We start from the raw sequence: 14,337 nt of genomic DNA on the forward strand, positions 1-14,337 counted from the left end.
AATAGTTTAAATGACACTTTATACTTAAGGTAATTCATACCTTTTTCACTTTTGCCATTTTGGCAAAGTTTAACATTAGCTAGCTGGCTAACGGTGCCTGCGGTCACTGACTTAGCCGACAGAGCGAGTGTAACGCTAGCTATTGAAGGTGGGCGGCACCGAATTTGGACCGGTAGTTGCCGGTCGTATGAGAACCGGTGCCATAGCGGTACTGGGTTTTCGATACCGAACCCTGGTAAGGGACGGGGGCGGAAACGAGCGGAAGGTTTTTCGAGCGGCGCTTACACAGGACGTTGAGGACGACGCTGTCGGTGATCCTCTCGTTGCGGTACGAGACGATGCAGGTGAGCTTCTGCTTGTGCGCGGCGCGGCTGGGCACCACCACGTAGCTGCTGAGCACCGTCACCGTGCCGTTGTCGTTGCGCGTCTCCTGGACGCTGGCCTCGCCCTTCAGCCGCGTGTCCCAGGTGATCAGGCTCGGCGGCTTCCCGTTGGCCGAGAGGCACGTGGCCACCGTCATCTTGCGGTTCGACGAGCGCGCCACGATGGTGGGCGCCGACAGCGTCATGACGGTCATCGGTCGAGCTGGAGAGGCGGGGAAAAAGAAAGAGTCGTTTACACGATGCAACACAGGGAAGCGCTATAGAAATGTGCTTAAGTCGATGACAGGAAGTGCCATAGACACGTGCTGATGTTGATGGCAGGAAGTGCCACAGAAACATGCTGATGTTGAATGGTAGGCAGTGCCTTAGACATGTGCCGATTTGGTTAGCAGGAAATGCCATAGAAATGTGCTGATGTTGAATGGTAGGCAGTGCCTTAGACATGTGCCGATTTGGTTAGCAGGAAATGCCACAGAAATGTGCTGATGTTGAATGGTAGGCAGTGCCTTAGACATGTGCCGATTTGGTTAGCAGGAAATGCCATAGAAATGTGCTGATGTTGAATGGTAGGCAGTGCCTTAGACATGTGCCGATTTGGTTAGCAGGAAATGCCACAGAAATGTGCTGATGTTGAATGGTAGGAAATGCGTCATAGACGCGAGCAGATGTTAACGGCAAGAGGTACCATAGAAGCGCTGATGCTAATGGCAGAACGCCATTGGCTGTAGATGTGCGCTGTAGTGAGATTTCAGGGGTGGGATGTGGAGACCAGGGACATTGACAAAGTATGATTTCAGATAGAGCAGCCATGTTTTTGATTGTGGTTTCATTTATTTATGAACCTTTATTTATAGAAGGTAGGTTGACTGAGCATGCATGTTCTTTTACAGCAACCCCATGTTAATGGTCCCCCAATTTCCCCGAACAGCATGTCTTTGGATTGTGGGAGGAAATTGAAGTACACACAGGAAACCCACTCGGACACGGGAGAACATGCAAACTACACACAGGTTCGAACCCTAGACCTTCTGTGACGTGACAGTGCTATCCACTGTACCACTGTGCCGTATTCAATGTCTGTGTGCATTTCCTTGTGTTGTGACTCTGTTGTATCATTCTGTTACTGTTACGATGTGCATAAAACTCAATTAAAAAATAATCAGGTCACCTTTCCCACAGCTGCTAGATAAATGGAGAGGAGGAAAGCCCTGCATTTCCTTGGCATGGATCATTGGGTTTCTGCTGCTACATGCCCAGGTCATGAATTTAGATAAAAGAGTCGGGCAACTGGCTTCCATATCGGTTAATCATCATCAATTACCACACCCTCTTCCAATAAGTGAGAAAAAAAAAAACGGACAAAAAAAATCGCCCCAATCTCGAGTTAGATCCTTATGAGAGTGTGGTCAAACATTTTGAGCACACTGTATGAAATTACAAGGTTAATTCTGGGGACAAAAGATAATTGTCATCAAGTTAGATAAAAATGTGTTTATTTTTTTTTTTTAAGTGGATCCAAAATAAACAGGGGCCAACAGTTTTCGAAGATCCAGAAGTGATTTGGCTTCCATTTTCCCATAATTCATCCAACCACAGTCCTTTGTGGCTTGCTAATTAGCTTCTAACTGAGCGCATATCTGCACATATAAAGTAGGCCTGTTTTGTGCGTGTAAAAAAAAAATGCACGATATTACACAGGATGCGCCTTGTTCGCAAAGGGCTTCGTGACATTCGCTTACCCAGAGTGCTGTCTGACATTTCGCGAACCTGATTTTGGGGCGTGCGAGGACTTCCCGACACAACGCCGCACTTCGGGGTTTACAAGGGGTCCCGGCGAGGGGGGGGGGGGCCCACTTATCCCGAGTGCCGGCACTTTGGCCGGCAGCCGCGACGGAAGCGCGCTGGGGCTCGGTTTCTAATTAGACCTCAAACGAGAGGCGACACGCGACCTTTCCGTAATCTGCCTCTTAAGTCAGTTGCCATGCCGATGCGCGCGCGCCCCCCCCCCCCCCCCGCCCCGTCCGAGACAAAGGGATTACGAGCTCGCCGGATAAGAATCATACGCGGGGAAAAATAAATTGGAGGGGGATTTATCGATTTCGGTTTCATTCGGGGCCCGACGCCCGCACGGACGGGTGGGGGGGGGGGGGGGTGCGGTTAATTCGCGCCGTTTTCGCCCCCCGCGGTGGAGCGCTTCGGCGGACGGGCCAGCTCTCCGCGGCGCTTCGGAAAACAACGGGCCGTCTGAAACGATGGCGCGAGCGAGAGAGAAACACTGTAAATATTTTACGCGCGGGCATTATGTATTTTAACCGCAATGACACAGTCCACGCGGAAAGGACGTTTTTTTTTTATTGCCACCCCGCTTTATTGTTGTTTAACGGGTCCCGTTATCCACAGTAGCTGATTTCACACGGCGCATTATCCACTTCCGCAGGGGGGATGTGTACTGAAACAATCCATGCTAAGTGCTTTGCTCGAGGGCGCAGGCACAGAGCCCCATTTATGATTTTTTGGCGAGTCCAGTTTACTGACTGCTCGAATTACAGCGTCAGCTGAGCTGAGAGAACATTTTTAACGAATCAAGCGACACCGGATAATTCAGTCCCTTACTCTTCTGTGCTACCTTTCTAACTTTTAAAAACTCTGTAAGTGTGTGTGCGAGTAAGAGTATGTGATAGAGTGAGTGTGTGTGTGTTTGTGTGCATGTGAGAGAGTGAGTATGTGTGTATGTGTGTGTATGTGAGTATACAAGAGAGAGTGTGGGTACGTGTGTGTGTGTATGTGTGAGAGAGTGAGAGACTGTGTGTGTGCATGTGTGAGAGCATGTGTGAGAGACTGTGTGTGTAACTTTAACAGAATGAATCAGACAGTAACTGTGCTGAGCCATGAGGGGGGCTGGTTTGCTGGCTTGCTGGTTTGCTGGCTTGCGGCCGCCTTACCCAAGACGGTCAGGTTGACCATGTTCTCGCGGTTGCCCGCGGGGAAGGTGGTGTACTCGCAGATGTAGGCGGCCTCGTCGGAGAGCCGCAGGTTGGAGAAGGTGATGGTGGTGTCCTCCAGGGAGGGCGTGTGGTGGCGCACGGCCGGCTGCTTGAAGCTGACGCGGTCCTTGAAGGGCGGCAGCACCGACACGCCCAGGCTGGGGTTGGCGATGGCCACGTTCTGCTTGCTGCCGTTGAGGAACTTCTGCCAGGTGACCTGCGAGATCTTCACCGGCGGGTTGCTGTTGACGAACAGGCAGCGGAGCTCCACCTGCGAGCCCACGAAGCCCCACTTGCTGGCGTCCATCTGCACCGTCTGCGCCCCGCCACCTGCACAACAAAAGGGGAGGTCAAAGGTCAAAGGTCAAGGCATGAAACAGAGTGCTCACGCATTGCTGTGGTCACATGGGAGTGGGCCGGTCTGGAGCATATTAGTTCTGCTCATCCGGAACATTCCACGCAGATAGCTAAGACGACTACCGACAGAAAGAACCGTTCCAAGCACTCTCTAGAATCTTCCAATTCTCATCTGCGCTCTTAGGATTCCATTGGTCTGGAGGGTTGCCCGTCACCCATGACAAGTTATCAGGAAACGATGCGCACAATGGATGAAGGCACAATGGATGAACTGGAGTGCAGAGATGTTCGATAATAACTTGAATGACTTGAATCAAAGTATCTTGAGGGGAACAATAAGCTGTACACAAGAGGGCCTGGTGTATACAGTCCGGTGATTCCCTTGCATTAGAGTGGACAGTTAAAGAAAACTGGTCATGTCAATGTCTGGAATAGGAAGTACTCTACAAACATGGGCACAACCCACACACTTTCTCTTCTGTACCAGACATACATAAACACTCACACTTAGACACACATATAACCACACACACACACACACACACACACGGCCACAAAAAACAAAGAAAGAAATGGGGAAAGGGATCGAAAGCCATTGTACTAATAGTGTATTCCTGTGTACAACAAAAGATCTATAACGCGCGGTAATCTGTTTAAATACACAAAACGCTCTTCACCTGGTTCAGCATTTGCATGTTGATGCAGTGGATGAGCACCACTGGTCTGTAAAGTACACCGAACTCCAAGCCAATGCGCGCAGGGCCTTCCTGAGCTTAACTACCACGAGTCTCTCCCGTTCGGCCAGGGTGCAGGCACCGTGTGTTTATACAGAGCACAGAACCAGGAGAGGCGGGTTCGCGGTGAGGACGGACACATTAGCAGCAGTTAGCACGCTAGCGTGCGGCTGCTGAGTGTTCCCACAGCAGGCTGGTCAATTAGCCCACAGCACTTACTCATCTCCCAACTGTTTCCATGTGCCGTGCCGCGCAGGAAGTAGTCAGTCAGTCAACGTGGTGGTGGTGTGTGTGTGTGTGTGTGTGTGTGTCTGTCTGTCTGTCTGTGTGTCCCGTCTATCTATCTATCTGTCTATGTGGATGTGGTAAATTAAAGTGAAATGTTAGAGATTATTATTTTATGGTTATATTTATTACTTTATCCCCTCCATTCATTCTGTTGAATTTTAATACTTGTTGTTTGGCAACTGAATGTTATGGTTGGACTACTGAATAAAGCATGTTTATTTAAATAATCTATCATTTTAAATCTGTCTGTCTGTTTATGTATGTATGCATGCATGCATGCATGCGTGTATGAGGGGTTTCCATGGGTACTCACAAAGTAGACATTACTGCACGAAATACTGGAAAGCACAAGACATTATTATGGGCAGATTCTTTGCTGCCTCCAGCTCACACTGTAGCTGAATAAAAGGCCATAGCCACCCCCCCCCCCCCCCCCCCCCACACACACACCCCCACCCCCCCAGGTCAGCACGCTGTCCATTCATTCCCACCGCTTTCCTCTGTTATCTTTCTCCATCGCCCCGACGTCCCATTGGCCGATCAGCCATCCGTCCCGACCCGCCCACGTGGGTTTTTTTAACAGATCGTCCGCGCCCTCGAGTCGCGGCCCGCCCCTTATCGCCCCAATCTCCCAGCCCCGCCCCCGGCACAGACGTCCCCAAGACCCACAGGGGTTGGTCCCCTTGCGCTGGGCGGACACACCCCCAGCCGAGCCCCCCTCCTCTCATGAAGGGATACACAAATGAGCCGATTAAGAGAGATGACTCTTCCTATGCCCCGCCCTTGTTTACGCTCTTCTGAGTGAGCGCCGCATTCCCCTGGGAGAGGAATAGTAAGGCATTTATCTGGCTGTATGTGTCCCGCTCAAGCCACAGGAAGTGCCCGGGAGCCAGTTCCCACAGAAAAAGGCTGCGGGGGCGGAGCTTCGTGGAGGGCCTCCAGCTACACGTCGGCGCTACGCTATCCGAACAAGCTAAGGAGCTAGTGCCGTGCTAACGAAACCGCGCCGCTAAGATGTCTGGCTGTCCAGTGTCTGGACAGCCAGAAAGATACTAAACAACACAAAATAAAATAAAACCAAACTAAAGGATTACTGGTGACCCCGGTCGCTCTCCACTTTCGCGTGTTCGCTGTTAGTCGACGTGCCACCGCGTTCGTGTTTTTGTCGCAAAGCGGACGGGCTGTTATCTCCTCCTCTGTGGATCTGTGGTGAGCTCTGCTCGGTGATAGGATTAGGCCTTGGCAAAATCCAGAGGAGCAGACTGCTTAGCACAACTACCTAGTTTACACTGGGATTAGGCTTACGGGTAGTGCTCTAAAAATAGGGGGGGATTTGAGAGAGGCAGGTTCACGAGGACACTGACCGTCTATACGGAGCGTGTCCCTTTAGCCGGCTAGCCTAAACCGCGCGCGGAGATGATAGCGTACGTGAGTGAGGTGTACAACTCGACTGAGGGGCCCGTGTGTGTACAGCTTGCCGTGTGTGTGTGTGTGCGTGTGTTTACATGTGTGCGTGTGTTTGTGTGTGTGTGTATCTGTGTGTGCATGTGTGCACGTGTGTGTATACATGCGTGTGTATGTGTGTGTGTGCGCATGCGTTATGTGTGTAAATGTGTGTGAGTGTGTGTGTATACATGCATGTGTATGTGTGAGTGGGTGTATACATGCATGTGTATGTGTGTGTGTGTGTGTATACATGCATGTGTATGTGTGTGTATGTATGTGCGCGCCTGCGTGTGAGGGTTCACATACATGTACATTTGTGTGTGTGTGAGTGGATTTGGAAACCCTTCCACAGTAAAATGCATTGCATAGTCTGGGTAAGAGGCTCAGGTGCAGGAGCGTGGTTTCCAGTGTGACAATTCAAAGCACATTGAACACTTCACCGTGCGAAGTCGAAAAGGCTGTCTGGTGCCCATGAAGTCTTTCACACGTTACAAACCTACAACATTTCCATTTACTTGTCAGTTAAGGGGACACACTGCAGTTTATTTCCCTCCCACAATCCTCCTCTTCTACAGCGACGTGTCTCTAAAACGCATTCCAGGTCCGCGTTTGTAACGAACACCTGCTTTTCCGGCGGAGGGGATTCGGGACGCGTTTAAATCGATCTCTGGGACGGGCCTGACGAAGCCCTCCCTCCTCTGACCGCGCTAGCCGCCCGGGGTCTGCGGCAGCGTGCCGGGGCGGAGCGGTTATTTCTGGGATCGCTGAGTGACAGACGGATCGACTCGATCAGACGGGAGCCGGCGAGGTGCGTCTGCTCCGCCTCGGGGAAAAACACGCCGACGTCTCTCCCTGCGCCGGCGGGAGGTGTGTGTGTGTGTGTGTGTGTGTGTGTGTGTGTGCATGTTAATGTGTTCATACGGAGGCTTAAGGGAGCGATTAACATTCGCCTCGGGGAAACACCAACGTCTCTGCGCCAGAGGAAGGCTTGTCTGTGTGTGTGTGTGTGTGTGCGTACGTGCGAGTGTGTGTGTGTGTATGAGTGTGTGTGTGTGAGTGCATGTGTGTGTGCGTGTGTGTGCATGTGTGAGTGTGAGTGAGTGTGTGTGTGTGTGTGTGTGTGTGTGCGCATGTGCGCGTATGTGCATGTGTGAGCATGATGTGCGTGTGTGTGTATGTGCGTGTGTGCATGGTGTGTGTGTGTATGTGCGTGTGTGTGAGTGTGTGTGCGTGCATGTGTGAGCATGATGTGCCTGTGTGCATGGTGTGTGTATGTATGTGCGTGTGTGCGTGTTTGTATGTGTGTGCAGGTGTGAGCGTGATGTGCGTGTCCATGTGTTCATGTGTGGGCTTAAGGGAGAGCTTATCAGCACTGGGAGCAGCAGACGCAGACCTGCGCTATTTCAGCTCAGAATGCAACCCTGCGCTTCATGAGCTCACCTGTGGCAGTGCTGATAGCTACAGAAGAGCTGCAGTGTGCTGTAGTGCTGAGAGCGTGCAGCCCAGAATAAACTCCAGCAGCAGCGGAGCGCAGAGCTGCAGAAACAATGAGAGCTGCAGAACTTCTCCAGCCAACTCCCCCTACTCCCCCCCCCCACACCCCCCTCCGTGTGCACGTGGAGCCCTGTATCTGAAAATAAACAGCGGCCCACACAGAAGAGTCACAGAAGGGGGGGGGCTCTAATTACTGAACCCTCTCCTCTGCGTGCTCTGCGTCTGCCTCGGTGGTTCCTTGGAGAGTTTTTGGGGGGGGGGGGGTAATCAGTGCTTATGGTGTAGAGGGGCGGAACAGGGGGGGGGGGGGGGGGGCGGAGGGTATGGCCCTTAATGCTGGGGGAGGAGGACCCCCTGGGGAAGGCTCATTCATTCACATCTAGTGGCCGGCGGAAGAGGGGGGGTGTACGGAGTATGTTCTTAATTTGGTCGGGAAGGAGAGGAAATGAGACGAAAGACTAACCTCCTCTATAGTCTGGTTCCAGACCTGGCCCCCCAATCCCCTCCCCCCCAGCCTTGCCAGAGTTTGGCACCCCCTGAGTCTCACAGGGCAACTAGACAGAAGTCAAAAGGTGCCCTGGCCCAGGGGTAGTAATGAAATCAATCATTAATGGACATTTATGCTGTATTTACAGTATACAGCATCTTTCATCTCTGTTCAAGAATGACACAGTGGTTTGTTTAAGATGGCGGGAGATTTTAGTGATCTAAACTTGGCGGACGAGTCAGGACTACCGTGCGACCCGGCTTCACTCTGAGATGTGACACTCTCCCACCGCAGGACGTCTTGCTCCCTTTACACACAACACGACTGCAGACAGGACTTGTGAGGACTCCTCCGGAGGAGGACGAAAAGGACCTTGAGCGGTGAGGGAGAATATTAAAGAGAGCCGAGCCCCCCCCCCCCCCCGTCCCTCCATTCGAACCTGCGCATCCTTTCGACCGGAGGCTTAGGCGTGGAGCGTTTTTCCTTCTCATCAATCACCGCTCATTTACCTCAGAACCGCGGGCTAGTTCACACCTCTCGGTTCGCGCTCGTTTCTTTACACGGCAGATAGGTTGGGGGTGGGGGGCGGAATTAAAGGTTAGCGTTAGCGATTGCCGCTGGAGCAGCCCGTGAACGTTTCGGGCCGGGCACCAGAAAAGCCCGCAGAACAAGCCGAGGTCCAGATGCCTTCAGCGGGCTAACGAGCCTGGGGCAGACCTTGCCGGGAAATATCAGCTAATACCTCGTCCAGCTAACGCGAACGACGTGATTAAGACGATAAGCCTTTCGATTTTTTCATCCGGCAGATATAAGGTTGAGCTTCCTGTAAAAAATAAATAAATAAATAAATACTCTTTGCTTTGAGAGGAGAATATTTGCCCTCGGTGGCCTATTACCGCAACATCTGCCCTGTAATCACGAGCCCGCGGGATGCCGCTGCCAAACATGGCCGCCCCCGTCTCCGGTGACTCGTTACGCGCGATTGGGCTTTCCTCGGCCCGTCTCGAACCCGAGGCCCTCCGGAAAAAAAAGGGGCCGCCTCGCTGGCTGAGCCCGGCGTTCGTTGCGGCGGCCGGGACGCGCGAACTCGTCCTCCGGGAGTATTCCGGCTATTGGTTTTCAAGTCCTCCGGCTCCCCGCTACAGAAAACAGGAGAAGAAGAAGAAAAACGAAAGGGAAAAAAAAAAGAAAAAAGGGGCTCGCGGCCGAGTCTGCGGAGGACAAACGAGGACGGTGCCGTCTGACGGGGGCCGCCAGGATCTTCGGCTCTCCCGCGCATTCCGCCGCTGTGGGCGTGCGGTAAACTCATTAAAACGACTGCGGTGCAGTGCTTCTCCTTCCTCTCGGGCAGTGGACCTACTGCGTGCGGGTTTCAGTGAAACCCCACGCCACTCGTTAGCCTGAGCCAGTGGGTCTCCGATCCTGGTCCTGGAGAGCTACAGGGTCTGCTGGTTTTTGTTGTCACCTTAAAATCAGCACCCAATTGAGACCCAAGACACCAGGTGAGTTGAGTTAACTGTGTAATCAACTGCTCTAATTGATTCATGAAGTGCAGAGTCACCATGAAAACCAGCAGACCCTGTAGCTCTCCAGGACCAGGGTTGGAGACCACTGGCCTAAGCCGTTTAAATGAGCGCTGCAGGGCTTCCAAGCAGGTTAATATTCCCCATCACCCCTTATCTGACCGCGCTAATGACATCAGACCCAGGTCACATACTTTACTCAAAGCACTTTGCCTTTGAGGGGTGCCTGTTCCAGCAGATCGAAAAAACAAAAATCCTCTCTCATATGTATTTGGAACAAAGTTCTTCTTTCAAGTTTTGGTTAGTTAATAACTGTGTTTCACAGAAGATTTTCAGGGAAAGAGAATTTCTTGTTTAACTGGCATGGAAAGAGTTTAAAAGCATTCAAAAAGAAAAAAAAAGAAGCTTCTGGCTCTGTCAACGGCAGTGGGAGGAGTGGTGGGGGGGGGTCGGTCGATGATGGGGGGAGCAATGAGCCAAATGATAGACTGAGCTTAGTACATTGCTCAAAGAGAGACCGAAACAGGGACTGACCCTCCCGCCCGTCCTCCCAAATTTAAACGGTTTTCCGCTTCCCCCGGCCGCGACAGTGGGCCAGGACCGCGGACAGTCCGCCAGTCGGCTGATTAATATCCCCAAAAGCGGCCAGCGGTTCACCGTATCAGAAAGCGGGGGTCACCGTTTTCAGCACGGCCGGCTCTACTGAAACAAAACACATTCCCACTCACAGAAAAAAAAGGGAGCTTTATCTACTCTCCTCTCTGGAAGTGTATTGGGGATTATCGTAGGAGGTCAGAGTTCACCCGCGCGGACACGGGACGCCAGCACGTGTCTCTCTTTCGCGTGGGTCGGAGCTGGATCATATTAAATTACAATATTCATTTTCTCGACCGGTGCCCTTTATCCCTCAGGCAAATGCCGCGGTTTCGTTTGTCTCGTTTCAATCGGTATTTATCGTCTGTTTGCTCAGATGAGCGGCGCAGATTAGGAGCGGCCGAGGCCGCGGCCCGCGGTGTCAAGCCGTAGAATCCCAGGATTCCCGCCAGCGAAAAGAAGAAGAAAAAAAAAAGAAACTTCTGTTTATGAACTGCTTCACTGCAACACCGCACGCAGCAAAAAAATTCTCTCTCCTTTTCCCATAAAACTCGCTGACTCACCGAAAAATTTTTTTAGGGAACAGGCAGTGCCTCCGGCAGCCCGCGGTTCCCCTCACCTTCTCCGTCGGATGGCACTGTGGCGTATATCTGCCTGCCATTAATTAGCGAAGGGTGGCGGGCTCTGTTCGTGCCCCCCCCCCCGCGGTTTCTGAAGTTCGCCACGCGGCTGTGACCCCCCCCCCCCCCCCGGGGTTGCCCCCGAAATGCGGTTATTAATCGCTCGCGCGGTGACGCACGCCGACTTCGCCCGTCAGCGTGGAGTACGAAACAAAACGAAGAAAAAACAGCCTGGCGTAGCGTGCGCTAATACATCATCGGTAACGGCTCAGCGGTGATCTGAAATGACCCGGCCCGAGCCTCAGAGAGGGCTATGCGGGGGGAAAAATACGAGGTGCTACCTTGAAACCAATCCTGCCGTCATGGAAAAAAAAAAAAACAACTCAAATAACACAGGTTACTCTATTATTAAAAACCTTTTGTTTTTGACCAGCCTGGTTTTCATCAGATATCCTGACGGAGGAGGCATGCAGACTCACACAATGCTGTGGGTCAAGTTTAACTGACGTAGTTTAACGGGAATCAAAGCGAGTTTCAACTCCAGGATCCCGGTGTCTTTCCCCCGTCCCAGAAAATGTCAAAAAATTAAAAAAAATAAAAAACTTGAAACGAGGACAAACAGGTCGAGCGGTTTCGGTCGTGCGGTAAGTGCTGTGATGTCATTCGTATGACCTCACTCCTGATACCAGATAACGGAGGTCACCTGGCACGAAGCAGCGAAACCACGGAGTTTGAAAACAGACCGCAGTCCTCAGAGCCTGTCAATCATTAGAAAGGGGAGAGCGTGGTCGCGTAGAAGCCAGCCGTTTGCAGTTAACAGCAAAATACTAGAGCCAAATGATGAGTCATCGCCTAATGCGCGCTTGCTGATTGGCCAGTCCACCACACGCGCTGGAACTGTCCGACGCGAGTGAAGGCTGTATGATGAATGAAAGCACTGTGCTGGAGAAGGATGTCAGAAGCGAACGGGGGAGATGACAGAGAACATGGAGCCCGGCCTACAGTGTTATATGTAAATGGCTGTACTGTGTGTGCCAAGAACAGAACACTGCCTGTGACATGTTTATGCATCGCATTACAGCAAGACAAGACACGCATGCACATACGTTAAATAGGCTTTTACAGAGTACACAGGGTCCCCATTAGACTCATACTGCATGTACACTGTTAAGAGTTGATGTAACACTGGACATTTTAGTGTGCACACAAGTGTGTGTGTGGGTCTGTATGTGTGCGTGCGTGTGTGTGTGCGTACACGTGTTTGTGTGCACCTGTGTGTGCGTGTGTGTGCATGAGACAGAGAGCGTGCAGTCCCTGTGGATTGGCCAGAGGAAAAGAGGTAAACACACACTGAGGAAAACAGGGATTCCGCAACTCATTTTAATAATGACCCCCCCCCCCTCCCCCCCACCCCAATAAAAAAAATTAATCCTCCAGGAACACAGGAAGGGCAGACTGAAAAACAACACCGTTTAATCCCTGCAAATAGATACTGTCGTTCGGTAAACGCTGTTCCAACGCAACTGAATGCACGAAGACAGCACTTCCTGTCAGCATAAAATAAAATAAAAAATAAAACATATATATAATTGAGAGGAAGGTTATATGTCATTGTGTTGCATTTCGAGAGAGTTCCATGATAGATTACAGGCGATGGCCAGGCCTGGATTTTGAGGGTGTTAGGACAGCCTGGGGGGGGGGGGGTTAGAGGGGGGGTTGTCGTGCCGCGTTCTGTGACAGGCTAACGCTCAGAGGGCTAGCCGCGGGAGCGAGCAGATTACAGCACTCAGGATATTGAAAGTCCGGGATTCGGCCCCGGCTACACGAGGACATCATCTCCAGCTCTGCTCCCTGGAGCTAATATAGTGAGAATATAGCGGTCGCCCCTCACAGCAGAGAGAGAGAGAGAGAGAGAGAGAGAGAGAGAGAGAGACAGAGAGAGAGAGAGCCTAGCTCCAGGCCTGTAGCACATCTGGAAGAGGCCTACCAAAGCCTTTGAGCACGAGGCACGGCAAAAAAATAGAGGAAGGGGAAATAAAATAAGGGGCGAGTGGCTGTGCATGACAAATCCTAACCCCTGTCACTGTGGATTTCGTCTGAAACGGGAGATTAGTCGTTGCACGGCGCTCTGAGAATTTTCGGAGGGCAGGCGAGGGAGCGGAACAGAGCGAGCGCGGCATGTCCCCTCGCGCGAGCGGACGACGGCGGCTAAACTTGAAACCGCTCTCCGCGGTCGATTTATAGCCCTTTTTTCCCGGGACTTTTCTTCCCCTTTAGCGATCGTGCGATCGTCCTTGCGGGCTTCGTCCGAGGCGCCGGTGCGGTCCGCTCCGAAGCGTGATCAATTTCAAGCAGCTTGGTTACGTCAACGCCGAAAAAAGAATAAATACGACTTGCGCTCAGACGCTCTTGTCCGCACCGGGGCCGGCCGGGAGTCATCGGCGAGGGGCGCGCGGCCGCTAGCGCCGCGCGATCCGGCTGAACTGTTTAGGGTTGCCATGGAGACCGTGCCATTGCTTCATATCTGACCCCACATAAAAAAAAAATCTCACTGAGCCACCTATCCACCTGAGTCATGCAATTTCACCGCCTAACTAAACTCCTTTTCTGCCGAGGTAACCGCTCAGCGCTCAGACACGCTATTTATAGCCTACCGAATACATCGTTCGCAGGTACCAGAAGCACCACTTACAGATACCCAGATATAACAGAAGCACGATTAATTAAGGCAGCGCTTAATTTCAGAGTTATATACATCCTAAGGCCTTTCTAGCTCACACTGCAATCAGATATGTTTTGCAGCATGAACTATGTAAGCTACAAAGATGACATTGTTAAGGAGTCGATGCACCCACAGGCTGTTTGAGTTCTCTTTTTTTTTTTTTTTTTACTTCATTATTGATTTTCTCTTTTTATGCAAAGAATCATCCAAGAAGCCTCTCTGAACCAAAGCTTTGGACAGATTAACTCAAAGTGACCTATAAACAAGCTTATAAAAAGACGGCGCGACGGATTCGCGCGCACGTTTCCACCGACGAGACGTCCATCACAGTCAAGGACATAAAGAGAAAAAAAAAAGGACGGGGAGACTGAGGCGAAGAGAGGGAATCGATACTTTATGAGGGCGCTGTAAGCGAGGCCCCGCTGAGTTTGGCTTTAAACATCAGCTTATTTTTATTTATTTATTTCTTTCTTTCTTTCGGCTAAACCCTTCCTCTCCCTCTGAGACTCCCCTTTTCCCAAGGGCTTGCCTTTACATAAAAGACGTTCAGAAACTCATTTTCTTTAAAAAAAAAGAAAGTGGAATTGGTTATCGTTATGAATTTGCAGGCCGTGTTTTTTCATTGCATGTGTCCAATAATGAGGTTTGGGGCTCAAACATACAACGTGCACAGACCGGGCTGATATAGACACTGCACGCAATCAA

At 51.4% G+C, this 14,337-nt stretch overlaps 1 protein-coding gene across 1 annotated transcript in view; it reads right to left on the minus strand.

Annotated features, from left to right (window-relative positions):
• The window catches only part of nectin1a (nectin cell adhesion molecule 1a), a 100,802-nt gene that overhangs the window by 21,496 nt on the left and 64,969 nt on the right, over positions 1 to 14,337 (minus strand). The window contains exons 2-3 of the mRNA XM_035434487.1: positions 3,326 to 3,697; positions 286 to 585 (exon numbers count right to left, since the gene is read on the minus strand). Of these exons, the coding sequence (XP_035290378.1) occupies positions 286 to 585; positions 3,326 to 3,697 (672 nt within the window). The remainder of the gene's footprint in view (positions 1 to 285; positions 586 to 3,325; positions 3,698 to 14,337) is intronic.

The sequence above is a fragment of the Anguilla anguilla genome, chromosome 9 (genome assembly GCF_013347855.1).
Source record: "Anguilla anguilla isolate fAngAng1 chromosome 9, fAngAng1.pri, whole genome shotgun sequence".
NCBI classification, from domain to species: Eukaryota; Metazoa; Chordata; class Actinopteri; order Anguilliformes; family Anguillidae; genus Anguilla; species Anguilla anguilla.